The 14,671-nt window shown below is 35.0% G+C and overlaps 1 protein-coding gene across 1 annotated transcript in view; it reads left to right on the top strand.

Annotated features, from left to right (window-relative positions):
• Positions 1-546: 546 nt before the first annotated feature.
• Positions 547-14,671, top strand: part of DPP6 (dipeptidyl peptidase like 6) — a 1,272,214-nt gene continuing 1,258,089 nt past the window's right edge. Inside the window, exon 1 of the mRNA XM_053713807.1 lies at positions 547-668. Coding sequence (XP_053569782.1) covers positions 606-668 — 63 coding nt within the window. The 5' untranslated portion in view covers positions 547-605. The remainder of the gene's footprint in view (positions 669-14,671) is intronic.

Here is a 14,671-nt window from a genome sequence, read left to right on the forward strand (position 1 = left end):
AAAGTTTCCATAGGCAGTTGTCTACTTTGCTAAATGGCAACTTCATTTTTGCATTTTTCCAGTCTATATTGCTTGTATCACATGGCTGCAAAGGGGTTAAATTGATATTTCGTTTATACAAATCATGTTGCTTAGGATTTTGGATCTCCCAGTTTAATCACTTTATTATTTAATATTCACAAATGCTTTTAAATTAAAACCTTTCCAATCAATATAAAGAAAAAAATAACTGTCAGCTGACATACATGAGTGGTTTTAAAAATAACACACACACAAAAAAATAAAAATAAAGTATAACACTGACAATATTCCGGCCTGAGTGTTTGTTTCTCTAAAATGTGGTTTATCTCTCCCGTCGTACATTAGCTCTGCAATAGGCCTGTTATTTTTATGGTGTCTCCGGAGTTTAAAATGTCATACTCGGTTATTGGTTACTTTATGCTGAGCTGTGATCTATGTGGTTATAGGAAGCAGCATTAAAAGCCAGGGAGTGTCTTTCTTTTAAAACATTCTCTAAAAGCTTTCAACTCTTTGAGACATCGGACATAATTTTATTTAGAGAAAAAAAAGGAGAATGGACTATAGGCACTTTCTTCATTAGCAAGATGAACGCAAGGTTGGACAAAAGAAAGCTCTCACGATCTGAAAGTGTAAGGAAATTGTTGAAGGTAAGTTACACTTTAAAATCTACCTACAGAAAATAAATATGCATTGTGGAAGGTTTATGTGTTACTCAAAAAATAAAGTTATCTAATATATTGCAGTATATTTTATGTAGAGAATTTATTATGAAAAAAAAAAACATTTGGATCTATATTTTTAGATATATAAAATAGTACATGTCCGGTTTTAAAATATAATATGATGGAACTATTGAAGATATTGATATACTTATTGTTTTCAGAGAATCATTTTTTTGTGTTTAAAGTAACATCTAAAATTATATGTAAATATATATATGTATTTAATAATCCATTTTAAATTTATTAAATATACATTTTTTTTTGTAAAACATATATATTTAGTTTCTGAAATATTTGCAGTAATTTCAATATTTGAAAGATTCAATGGTTCAACAAGAAGAACAACTGTTGCTGACATTTGCAAGGTTTTTGGATTATTGCATGTCATTATGAACATTTTCATTAAAAGGAAGAATTGTAAAGCATTTCCTGATCACCACTACAGTATACTTTCTTTGGAAAATAGTCATTAATTCTGGTATCTACCATGTATAAATGATGAAGCTACTTTCATGTTTCTCATACTAGAAAATTCAGATCATAAGGTGTTTGAAGTCTACTGAAAGACACTGTCTATAAAGATATTGATAACTAAGGTTGCAATTTTAATAGAAGTCTGTCTCTGATGTATCTTGAGCTATCCTAAATATATTACTATATTAGAAATTCACTATCTTTAAATGGACTTATTTGTATATTTACAAAACATCAATACGTAAATATGGGGGGGGGGGGTAAAAATATATTAAATATATTTTTATGCTGTTTATGGTGTAAATAATAAAAGAAAATCTTACCTAATAGTAGACAGTAAGTTTTAACACCAAAAATACATGTAATTGGAAATTCAATTGACTAAAATGATAATAATGTACAGTTCCAATCTGTGTGTTTTTATTACTAATGTTATCAACTGTGAAGCAATATGTCAGGTAACATGTTATAAATATCATGAACTAAAGAAGTTACAACTTGTTTTTTTTTTTTGCTGGACTTATTTAGTAAATTTCTAGAAACATAGTATAGGAGGTATAATAATATATATACAATTTTGGAGCCAGAGAAATATTGAGGAGTCAGACACAAAGGAGCTAGAAAGGTTGTCTGTTAAATACAAATATGAAGAATAATTAAAAGAAATAAGGATTTAAACATAAACATCTGGTTCACTAGCATAGTGTATTAAGTCATAATTTATTAAATGCTTGAATTATATTCATTTTAACAGAATTCTTATAGTAACATCATAAGGTATATAACAGAAAAAAGTTGTTAAGTTCCGTCTATATTGTCTGTTGTCCATTTTAATGTCATATAGACATAGAGTATCCAATGTCAGTGGAAGGATATCAGTTGTGCTTGACTAATTTCTGTTTTTCAAAGAGATGTGTTTTTCTCTTTAGAGCATTTGAGCAATGTCAATTTTTTAACGTTATGTTTATGCCTTATGAATTTTTTGGGGATGAAATTTTGCTTGCAACAATTCTATGAAAAGAGATTTGGTAAATTAGAATGATTTCTATTTTTTTTTTTTTAGAACATTTCCAATTATTATTATAGCTTAGTAACACATTCTCTTTGTTACTCTGTTGCGTTTTGTTTTTTTCCCCAAAAATATAATTTTGTTTAAATTTTGTTTGAGGACTATAATAATAAAGAAATGTAGATATCATTCAAACATTTACAAAATATGTCAAAAATTGAGCAAAAATAAACTTTCCAAAATCGGGAAAACTGTGTCAGTAGCCTGGCCTTATGCTTTTAGATAATTGGGAAAATAATTTAACTGAGTATTTTTTAGGCTGTGTCTGTAATTCTTAAACAGGTTCCCTAAATAGTCTAGTCTATCATAACAAAATATCATAATAATAATAATAATTTGTATTTGTTTTCATAAATTGCTGAGAAAGTTCTCAAATAGTGAACATTTAGAGCACAAATTTAACCAGAATAAGCACATATTAGCAGGGTCTTTATATTCTTCACGTTTCATTATGAGGATGATTCATATGTTCAATGTAAGTTTGCCCAGGTTAATGCATACAAGAACAGAGAAGAAGGGGTTCACGGTCCAAGCTAAGTCAACGTCTTTTGGTATTCTCACAATGGCACACATATTAAGCATCAACCTAGGTACACTTGATAAGGTGTTACTGAGCAAACAACATAGACATCTCATCAGTATAATGGATTTGATTTCCGAAGCATTTTAATAACTTCTGTTAGCCTGTCCATATACTCTGTATATGGGGGCTTAGGTGTAAACATGTCATAAACATTTGGGGATCTCACAGACGTTAACCAACAAATAAAAGGTCCATCCCAGTGAGAATTAGGGACTGCTGTAAATCCATATATCTACACTTAAAAATTATACAGACCAGTACCTGTATATACATCCAATAGCTCTTACAGCCATGCAGATTTGGGTTTAAAAAATATATTAAGTGCCTCACTACCACTGACGGACTCACCTGACCTTACACAGTATGGTGTTTCTTAAAATTGTATGAAAATTGTATATAAAATAGGTTCATGTAATTCTTCTCTGATAAATAAAATCCATAAAATAGAATAGAGACATAGGGGCCGATTTATCATCGGTCTGTCCGACATGATTTGCTCAGCAGATCATGTCCGAAAAACATGAATGAATGCCGACAGCATACACATATTTAAAAAGCAGGAATGTAAACCATAGGAGCCGGACCATTTTAGATTCAACACCCTGGATAACACTTGCTTATTGGTGACTACATTCAGCCAACCAATAAGCAAGCGTAAACCAGATTCTGAACCAAAAATGGGCCGGCTCCTAAGCTTTACATTCCTGCTTTTTAAAGAAAGAAAGCAAGAGAATGAAGAAAATTTGATAATAGGAGTAAATTAGAAAGTTGCTTAAAATTGCATGCTCTATCTTAATCATTGAAGAACATTTTTGGATTTAGTATCCCTTTAACAGTTGTACAAATGGAGACCCAAGTTAATCACTGATATACACACATACCCACAAATAAGCACACAATAATACAAAGTTAATAAAGATGCTTGACTCTTGCAGTCAAGCAGACCCCCATTTCCCAATTACATTTGCAAAAGACATCGAAGATCAAACAAATGGAACCTCATCATCATACCATCTAAAAGCCCAAGTGAGAGAAAAAAATCCAATGTATGTCGAAATTCATTATACACACAATGCTTGTAAGGTCTTGAAGGAAGAAGATGAGAGCACCTGGCCTGGCTGTAGCACTGCATGACAACCAGGCACTTAGTGAATATAAATTTAGATGATAATTGATAAAGTGTCCGGTTTTTAAAAATTTTATTAAAAACAGGGGCACTTTAATTCATAAAAATTTACATTTCACTCGTGTTGTGAAAAAATACTGACCTTTTAATCTTGACAGCAGCTCCAGCTTCCTCCTGTCGCAAAGCCTCTTCCTGGGTAAAAAATGAGGAATCCGGCTTCCTCCAATCACAGCGTTGAATCAGACACTGATTCCCCCAGGGGGGGAAGTCGTGATTGGAGGATGACCAATCCATCATTTCTGACCTCAGAAATGGTTTGCGATGACCGGGGTAAGATGGAGCGGCTGTCAAGTTTAAAAGGTAAGTATTTTTTCACAACACGAGTGAAATGTAAATTTTGATGAATTAAAGTGCCCCTGTCTTTAATCACATTTTTAAAAACCGGGCACTTTAGCATCAAAATTTACATTCACTTTAAATGCAGAGGAGAGGATGTCAGCTTAGTGGTGGAAGAGGAGTCAGTAAGGCACTAGATGGTCTATTGCAGGAACTTGGACATTTGCAGTGGAGAATAAAAACCGCATACAAATCAAAATGAACATACTATTAAATATAAGTTGTTAGACTAATCCACTTATTATTGCCTGTCTTGCTGACAATAATGTTTAAGTTTTACTGCTATGATACAGTTAATTCTAAATTACAGTTGTGCTTAAGGAGGTTTTGTATGCCTAATGAAAAATCACCACTTAAGTTATTATTATGCGCCATAAACTTTATAATTGTAAAATTTCAAAGTAACCGTGCAACCCCTTTTTACCCCGAAAAATATTAGCATTATAATTATGATTACTCATTCACGTAAATGAATTTTCCAGAGTACATCATTAATTCATGTAATTAAGGACCATCTTTATCCTAGAAAATGCGTTCGCTGGAAACAGTTGGAAATGATCAATGGAAATACGTTTCACAGTTAATTAAACCTGTAAATGATGGTTCAGCTACAGCTTGTATTTTTTGTAATTCAGGACCGGTAAAAGCATATGAGATACATATTTGGTGCCCTTAGGGAAACTGTGTCTACAAATATTTTCGTGTACGTTTGGCTAATGACAGCTTGGATTGTGGGAACAAATATAGGCTTCTGATCATCTTAGTGACACTACTGACATGAATATAATGTATTTTTGTGTGTAAATAAGATCCTAGCTGACAGCCTGATTGTCTGTTGACAACGGCCAACTTGGAGAGCTTATCCTGTTCACAAGCTTTATTTTATATTTATACACTTGCAGCTGTTTGACTTTTTAAACCACATATGAATGATTAGAGAGGAAGTCAGCCTTTTTCTTTTGATACTAAAAGTGTGACGTGTATTCTACATAGAAACTCCAGTTTAACTAGTAAATGCATTTTAATTATTATTTAACTAAATGCTTTAGGGTGACCAGATTTTGAAAATAATAATAAAAAAAAAAACAGACAAGCAAAGAAAAAACAGTTGGGTGTGTACACACTATGGGGCTGATTTACTAAGCCCCGAATGGGGCCAACGTGCCCTGTTTCCGTGCGAGCCTTCAGGCTGGCAGAAAACAGTAGTTAAGAAGTAGCAGTCTTAAGACCGCTGCTCCTTAACTGGATCAGCTGCCTGAGCACATACAGCAATCAACCCGATCGAATATGATCAGGTTGATTAACATCCCCTGCTAGCAGTCTATTGGCCGCAAATCTGCAGGGGGCGGCATTGCACAAGCAGTTCACTAGAACTGGTTGTGCAATGCTGAATCCCGACAGCATATGCTGTCCGCATTCAGCAATGTCTGGCGGACATGATAAGCTGCAGCGTATCATGTCTGCCAGACTTTGTTAAATCGGCACCTATGTTTCTTTTTTTCTTGTGCCTGTAGCTCTTTTTAGAGATATTTTCTTATTTCAACTCTTTAAAGTTGCCGGTTGGTGAAGCTACATACTGAGCAAAGTCATCTTGAATCCCACATACTCTTACACCCTGTGACAGAAGTGGGAAACATTCACAGGTCGGTGATGTTGTTGGAATTTTCACAGCTGCATTGTGCATCTTGGGTTAATGCACACAATACAAAGTAGAAGGTTTACATTTTTATACACAGTTTAAGATGTAAAACAACATAAACCAGGCCACATGTATAATAAAGAACAATGCAGGCACTGCAAATAATTCAAGTTCCTGCTCTGTTCCATTCACCCAAAGGGTACACAGCTGGGAAAAAGCTGGCAAAATCACTGATCTATGAATGCACTGAGTGCAAGAATACCTAAGCTCCAAGATGGCTGCTCCCAGTATGAAGATATGGAGAATCACCAGCTGGCACCAGTAAAGGGTTAAATTAAGAAAATGTCTTTGAAGAAAGCTGCAGTCACAGGAGTTAAGACAATAAAATTGTGATAGTAAATCCTGCTTTTGTAATTGTGCCCTGCGATTTATTGACACTTTGTGCTGGTAGCTCTAAGCTAAACTGATCTTATGCTCTATCCTGGGTGAATTCTCCTTAGACTTTTAAAGGAAAATAAAAATGTTGAAAATGTATTTAAAGACTGCTTAAAGTTTAAAACCACTTTACCCCCTTAAAGGGATAGTAGACACTGTGAGATTGTAATATAAAAGGACATGAAACCCAAATGTTTTCGTTTATGATTAATGTAGAGCATGTGATTTTAAAAATTTCCAATTTACTTCTGTCATCTGATTTGTTTTGTTCTTTTTTTTTTTTAAATCAATCTAAATTATTAAGCACTACAATTGTAGCCAATAAACCAGGCAGTATGGTAGTAGCCAAGAGACTAAGTGCCAGCAAATTTGTTGTAAATTCCACCTTGGACACTTGTGCCATAGGTTTGATACACTTGGTCTTGGTTCTCATGTAAATGGACGTCAGGAGACTACTACTGATATCTACCTCCCATTGTAACATGAGAAAACTACTTTTAATTGAACTGATGTTAAGTGTACGTGCATTACTTTGATTTTCACTTTTATAATGAGACTAATAAGAATGGTGTTTGCTATTGGTACTTCATTCCCATACACGTTCAAAACTGCTGCCATATAGGGCTCTATTTACTAACTGGCCATCCGACAGCTTCTCAACTTGTGAAGCTGTCCGCCCGCCTTAGCTACACACGGGCAGCGGATCTGTTGATCCGCTGGCCCGTGTGTATCATTACACACTCATCAGAGTGTGTAATGCCCGCCCCTTCATTTGCGAAACTGAAGGGGCTGTCAATCACCGAGAGCGATCAAACTCTCAGTGATTTTCCCTCGCCACCTCAGAGGTGGCGTAGGGTGTAAAAAGCAGTGGTCTAATGACCGCTGCTCCTTACATTGTGGGAAGCAGGCTTGCATACGCGAACCTGCCCCGCAAGGGCTCCAGAGCAGCTTTCCTGCTTCGTACATGGAGCCCATAGTGTTCTATATAGTTTGCACCCCTAAACTTTTGCAGGTATGTTCTTCAACAAAGAACAAAGTAAATTAGATAATAGAAGTAAATTGGTAATATTTTTAAAATTGCATGCTCTATCTGAAATATTAAATTTTGTGTTTCACGTCCATTTAAATTGCTTCAGCAACTTCCCATGTGAGACTCACATTTTGTTTCTCTATTTTAGTATTTGGGGGACCATATGCAACTTCATTTTCTAGACTAACTTATTGCTTAATCTCCTAATTATTTTTACAGTTATTGATTTATGGCAACACTACCTTCCTCTGTCTGTACTGATTTTATTTTTGTGGGATTTCACTGTTGCAGTACTGAGCAAAAATGAGAGAAGAGCATTGGAATTTTTTTATTACTGTTTAAAGTTTTATTGTTCAATCAATATTATCAGAGGCACATTGTATGCTTCCTTGCTATTCTAATTATCGCTTCTCTAAGTTTTGATTATTCCATAAAGCTTATAGAAAAATCACTTGCAATCTTTAATACATCCCCATGGCCATAAAAAGTAAATTTATCTACGTATATATGCACTGTGTATCTCCTCAAATGTAAAGCTCTGTTATCCAACCTCAACAAAAGCAATGTGCTAGCCTATAAACCATAAACACAACAATAACATCAGGTTACTCCTTTTGTCAACCTCAGGATGACAGTGGACAAACAAAGGCAAAAAAAAGAGTCCTGTTGACTGGGGAACTTGATATCATAAATAATCCAAAGCAGCTCTCAGAAATAAAAAACTACACGTATATATATATCGTCCATCATAGTTTCCATGAATGCAGAGTGAAACCTTTTAAAGGATTCCAAAACTTTTAAATTTTAAGCAAATTTAGATCACCAATTTCGTATCACCAAAGTTTATAGCTCATAACTTACCTATTTATACAGCTTAACGATCTTTCTGAATATATTAAAAGTATAATTTTATATTTCAGGTATGACGTAACTAAAGGCAACCCTCTATTGTGGGCCGTTTAATAACAAACTAAATTGCCAATCCGATTGCGTTCCAACGCATATCATTAAGTGACCAGGCGCATGTGCATTGCGATCCGTTTACTCACGCCTGCGCACAGCTCCGTTCTTGTCATCAGTTCTCTAATTGCAATTCAGAGGGTCTGCTGGTTTAAGGCTGAGTGACGTATTGGATGATGTGTGCATAAGATCGCGCATGCGCATAACGGCCGAAGTCCGACATTTTGATAACCCAGGTTATCTTTGATGATTGAAGGATGCAAAAGAATAGCCTAGCAGTGGGTTTGGAAATCAATAAACTTTCAAAGAAGGATATATTGAGAACTGTAATACTATGAAACGCAATGCACATTACAAAGATTATTATAATTTTATAATCTTGCGATTGAAGATAAGTTTTTTCCATCATTTAGTGTCCCTTTAATTTCTTGATTTTTTTTTTTCTTTAAGTTGTCGTTTCTTTAATATCAAAGAACTATTCCTATCATTGTTATCATGCTCAATATGAAAAATTCCTTTAGAAGTTTCTCTCTTGACCTTGGATATTACATATACAATTTTAAAATCTTTTTTATTCTTTTCCTAACACCATGGGCCAGATTACAAGTGGAGTGCAAAATATCGCTTTTACTAGCTGGGAAATATTGCGTTCACAAAAATGCAATTCAATAGGCTCTTATGGGAGCTTTGTTCTGATGCCGCCACAGACAGCATCAAAACCTTGCGTTGCGAAGAGGTGAGTAGCACAGTGATGGACAGCAGTTAGTAAATATATATGTGACTATATACATATATATTATGTGTTAATATGACAGTGTATATATACATATTAACATATAAATACATATGTATATAAGCGTATACATTTATATATATTTACTAGGAACACAAAGTTCCCATAGGCCACAATGTAAAGGCACTTTTCAGTGCCAGTTTTTTTTTCTAACATTGTACTCCCACCAACTTTAAAGCCCCAAAACTGCCTAGTGCAGTTTATTTTTTTATTTTTTTAAAATGCTCCATTTTTTATTAAATAAAAAAAATATTAGGCCCTCTATTTTGAGTGCATTTGGGGCACTTTTAGAAAATAAACCAGAGATCTGATCTCTGGGTTTTTTTCGGCGCACTTATTGCTACCTTGGGCTCGTAGTAGCAATAACAAGCCACTTGTAATGCAAATTTGCCCGTTTGCAGGAGCGTGATAATTTAGCGCTCCACTTGTAATCTAGCCCCATATAAGCAATAATAATGTTTTACTGTCTCTTCATAAGTCAAAATTTCTGACACTTTTATTAAATTGATGCCACTGCTTTGAGCCATATAAACTATATATAAACCAACAGAGTTCAGGGCAATATACTATATATCATTGCCCCTGTTAAGTTTAGGGTCATAGTTCAGTGCATTGTTGTCTAATGAAACATACAAGCTGAGATAAAGACTGACTTGTTTCAGTTGTTGTGTGTCACATTGCTACTTTCTATAACACAGAGACATGGTGACACAGTTCACAAGACTCACAAGGAATCATGATCTCAGTGGAACGCAATGCTTACATTTTATCTTAATTTTCCAAGATCTGTTCTAATAACACTGGAGATTGCATTGTGGCAATGTAGTAAAATCCAGTTTATTCTGACAACTTTTGCTAAAATGCTCTCAAATCTACTTCCCAAAGCAGCAGATTAGAAGCGATTTACAACTAGATACTATGAAGATCTACATAGAGAGAGACAGACAAAAAAACTATACAATTGCAGAACTTTGCTGATTTGAAAGTCTTCATACAAGCTTGGTAGTTCATTTTAACATGCTATGTAACAATTAAATATATATTTATTTATATAAATTCACCGAGATGTAGTCAAATAGCACCAACTGTTTGATTAATTCATAGATTCAACATGTTAAGTCCTTTTGCTTTACAAGTTACTCTTTATTTTGTGCTATATCTATCTATGTGTCCAAAACATTTCAAACAGTTATTTGCATGGATGGGGTAGTTTATAATGTAAGGCATCTTATTAGGTTTGATCACATAACAAAATGAGCTGTACAAATGATCATACATCAGTGATTTGCATTTAATTTATATGCCCCTATTTGTCTCCACTAAGGGCCCCATTTATTAAATGGTGGGCAGACAGCTTCTCAACTTGCGAACCCGCCTTTGCTGCATACGGCAGGATATCTATTCGTCCGTTGGCTTGTATGTATTATTACACACTCCGGTGTGTAATGCCCGCCCCTTCATTCACACGCGATTGGAGGGACTGTCAATCACTGAGAGCGAGTGAGCTCTCGTAATTTCTCTTTGCCATCTCTGAGGTGATGAAGAGTGTAAGAATCAGTGGGAAGCAGACTCGCATGTGAGAACCTGCCCCGCAAGGGCTCTAGAGCAGCTGTCGCTGCTTCGTACATGGAGCCTTAAATCACTAAAATGTAGGTTTAGGCATAGAATACAAAATGGACTGACTTCTGCAACTAAATAAAAATGAAAAACATTTGAGTGAAAACCATAATATGGCCTAGATTATATGTGAAGCAGATTTCTAGCATAAATAGCGCTCAAGAGAAAATGATTCCACAAGTGTACGGCGGGCATCTGTATGATCATATTACTAGTTACTCGAGCGCAAATTACCTGAGTTGAAAGTAAATGATGATTCCCACTGTGAACTTACCAGACATCTTCCACTTTCAAGTTATAAAAATGCAAATCACTTATACAGTGGCCAGTCAACAGGAATATACCTAACAATACAGGTGCATGAATACTGTTGTACAGTGTGAAATAGCAATAACAATTTACATGATGTGTTATTTATATTCATTATACTGAAAAATTATTCATCATACTTTTTTTTTCTAACTTCATCACTGTTGATCTGGTGAGGTACAAGATAAAACAGTACTGAATACTAAAATCTCACCTAAAAAAGTGGCCACAACTTTTGCCATTGATATTGCACAAAAGCAATGTTCTTTGTAAGTCTTGAAATAGTGTGAAAATAAAACCTAAGAGGTTAGTTTTGTGGTTTATGAAGTCTTGTATGAGCAGTCACAATGAATTAACCAAAAAATGTTTGCTTTGATTAATATTTCCAATGTTAATGTTGTTATCTATTGAGTACAAGGGACCCTCTAGTCAAAATTAAACTTTAATGATTCAGATAGGGCATGCAATTTTAAATAACTTTCCAATTCACTTTTATCATCAAATTTGCTTTGTTCTCTTCTTATTTGAAAGCTAATCATAGGTTGACTCGTATGCTAATTTTAAGCATTTCAAGGCCACTTATCTAAATTCAGTTGACAGTTTTTCACAACTAGAGGGCATTAGTTCATGTGTGCCCTATTGTGGTCACGCCCATGGAGTTACTTATGAGAGCGCACTGATTGGCTAAAATGCAAGTCTGTCAAAAGAACTGAAATAAGAGGGCAGTCTGCAAAGACTAAGATACAAGGTAATCACAGCGGTAAAAAGCAGATTAATATAACCGTGTTGGTTATGCAAAACTGGGGATTGGGCAATAAAGGGATTATCTATCTTTTTAAACAATAACAATTCTGGAGTAGACTGTCCCTTTAACTACGAACTTGTGCCCTTTATAGAAAGTATAGAGAGAGTTGCAATATTTTTGAAAGCTGGACTTTAATATGGGTTCTAGCGATAAAAATGTTGTTTAAGCAGTCAGAAGCAGTCGATTGTCTGTATGTTTTCAATACAATGCTTAAAAAACAGTGCTGAACATTTTCATGTTTACTGTCGCTGTAACCAGTGGATGGACAGCAGAAATCACAAACACTGGCAGTCCCGAAATAAGCAAGACAGTCAGGAGCTTACACTTACAAATATAAAAGACAATTAGGTAAACAATGCATTGTTAACAAAGCAAAAAAGCAAACCATTTTCCTTTTTGATTATTGACAAAATCAAAAGCAATCAGTGCACAAAAGTGCATTTTATGTTAATTCATAGTTATACAAAGTTAATTAGGTTACGTATGCTTGAAGTACCCAGCATGCCTCATTTGAATACTGAATCCCAGTGAATTCGTAATTAGGTTCTAAACAGGTCACTTCACATCTGAGTTGAAAGACAGGCAAATATATAGTAAAATAACGTTTTAATTCAATCTATTTCTTTCTCTTTTAGAAATTCAGGTTATATTGTATCACTTTGATTTGTTCTTATGTAACTTTATTAAATGTTTGTAGCAATACAAATAGCATTAGAAAAGTATTTTGTAGTTTCAATTCTGTGGGATTTTATTTTTGTTTTAAATTCCTAATTCTAATGATTTATTGATTTAACAAGAGTTATTATTTGTTTATTTGAGTGTTGATAATGCCATTTGTAAACCAGTAAATCCAATTACTATCACTATTAACGTTAATTATTCACTGAATTGCAACAGATTTGCATACAAAATTAATGTTATAAAAGCATTTAAAAACTGTCAATTTGCTAGAAAAAATATACTGTACATTATTTTGCAGAGCTTACTTGAAAAACAAGCTATTGAACATATCAAGCAATCACTTTGCAGAATGTACAAGGGTTAATTAGGGTTCTTTATTCCATGGAGTGTGTCTCCAACCTCTCTAGATGGTAGTGAAAAAAAATAACATATGTGGGTTTAATTTTTTTTTATATATATAATTATGCATAATTAAGCTTTTTATGAGATTTTTTTGAGTTTAACAGACCATTACATACAGTAGAATTGCACAATTAACAAGTGCATTACAAAAAGACAACATTTACTTTGAGTTTCAAATAAGCAGTAGATTTTTTTTCTGACAAATTTATTCAACCCCCACCATTTGCCAGCCTCCTGTATCATATGACAGCCATCAGCCAATCACAGACTAGTAGATGTATACCTCAGTAGGAGCAGGTGCCTCAAAAAGTGTGCATATAAAAAAGACCCAAAAAATTTGCTAATGGAAGTAAATTGGAAAGTCTCTTAAAACTGCTGCTATATAAATCATGAAAGTATAATGTTGACTTTAGTTTTCTTTAACAAGTTATTAAATTGTATGTTTTATTTTTGAAGAACTGTTTGTAATTTGCAGATGTAATAAAATGACAGAAAGGCAAACATTTAATTAAGCAAGAATTAGATTTACTTCAATTTGGGATTTTGATAAATTTGTTTAAATTCCATTGGCCTTGGGAACCTGTCCGTCTGCCTTTGTGGTGAACGGGCAGTGGACACTATGGCCTCTATTTATCTAGGTCTGTCGGACCTGATCCGACAGTGCGGATCAGGTCTGACAGACCTCGCTGAATACGGCGAGCAATACGCTCGCCGTATTCAGCATTGCACCAGCAGCTCACAAGAGCTGCTGGTGCAATGCCGCTCCCTGCAGACTCGCGGGCCAATCGGCCGCCAGCAGGGCGATGTCAATAAACTCGATCGTACTCAATCGGGTTGATTTCTGGCGATGTCTGTCCGCCTGATCAGAGCAGGCGGACAGGTTATGGAGCAGCGGTCTTTGTGCAGGCTCGTCAGAAACACGGGGCATCAAGCTCCATTTGGAGCTTGATAAATATGCCCCTATACGTCTGCTGCCCAGATGAAAAATTGCTCAAGCAGGTGCTTGTGCAACACCGCCCCCCCCCTCCACTGTTGTGTGACCAATAACCAGTTTATTGTCATTTAAAGGAACATTAAACTACAGCAGCACGGTAACTACTCACCATACTCTTGCATTTCCTCCTGTACCTTCAGCTATTTTTTAAATGGTTCCCTTATTTTAGCTCATTACAGAATCCAGCTACTAAAGCTCTACATGTCATACTGGGCTCCGCCATCTTGTAACTCGTCACGTATTGTTGCATCTTGGGACAGGAGCAGTGCCTTGCACTTCAGTTTAGCTCACATAATAGAGAGCAGAAATGGTAAATGTTTTCTGGGTTGTTTTCTTTTTGCACAGTTTAAAAGTTACAGAACAAATATAAGTTCCAAGATGGGGGCGTCCAGGGTGAAGATGCAGAGCTTCACTAACTGATACTTGTAAAGGGTCAAAATTACAGAACAACTTTGAAGACAGCTGCAGTCACAGGAGGAAAATAATCATATTAAGCAATAAAGTGCTGTTGTAGCTGTACTCAGCAGCTTAAGTGAAAAACCTGACCACATGTCTAGAGCGCCCCATAACAGCCACTACTAGCCCCTTGTTAGTGTCTGCAAATTGTTTTGGATG

Source organism: Bombina bombina, chromosome 5 (assembly GCF_027579735.1).
Source record: "Bombina bombina isolate aBomBom1 chromosome 5, aBomBom1.pri, whole genome shotgun sequence".
Classification (NCBI taxonomy): Eukaryota; Metazoa; Chordata; class Amphibia; order Anura; family Bombinatoridae; genus Bombina; species Bombina bombina.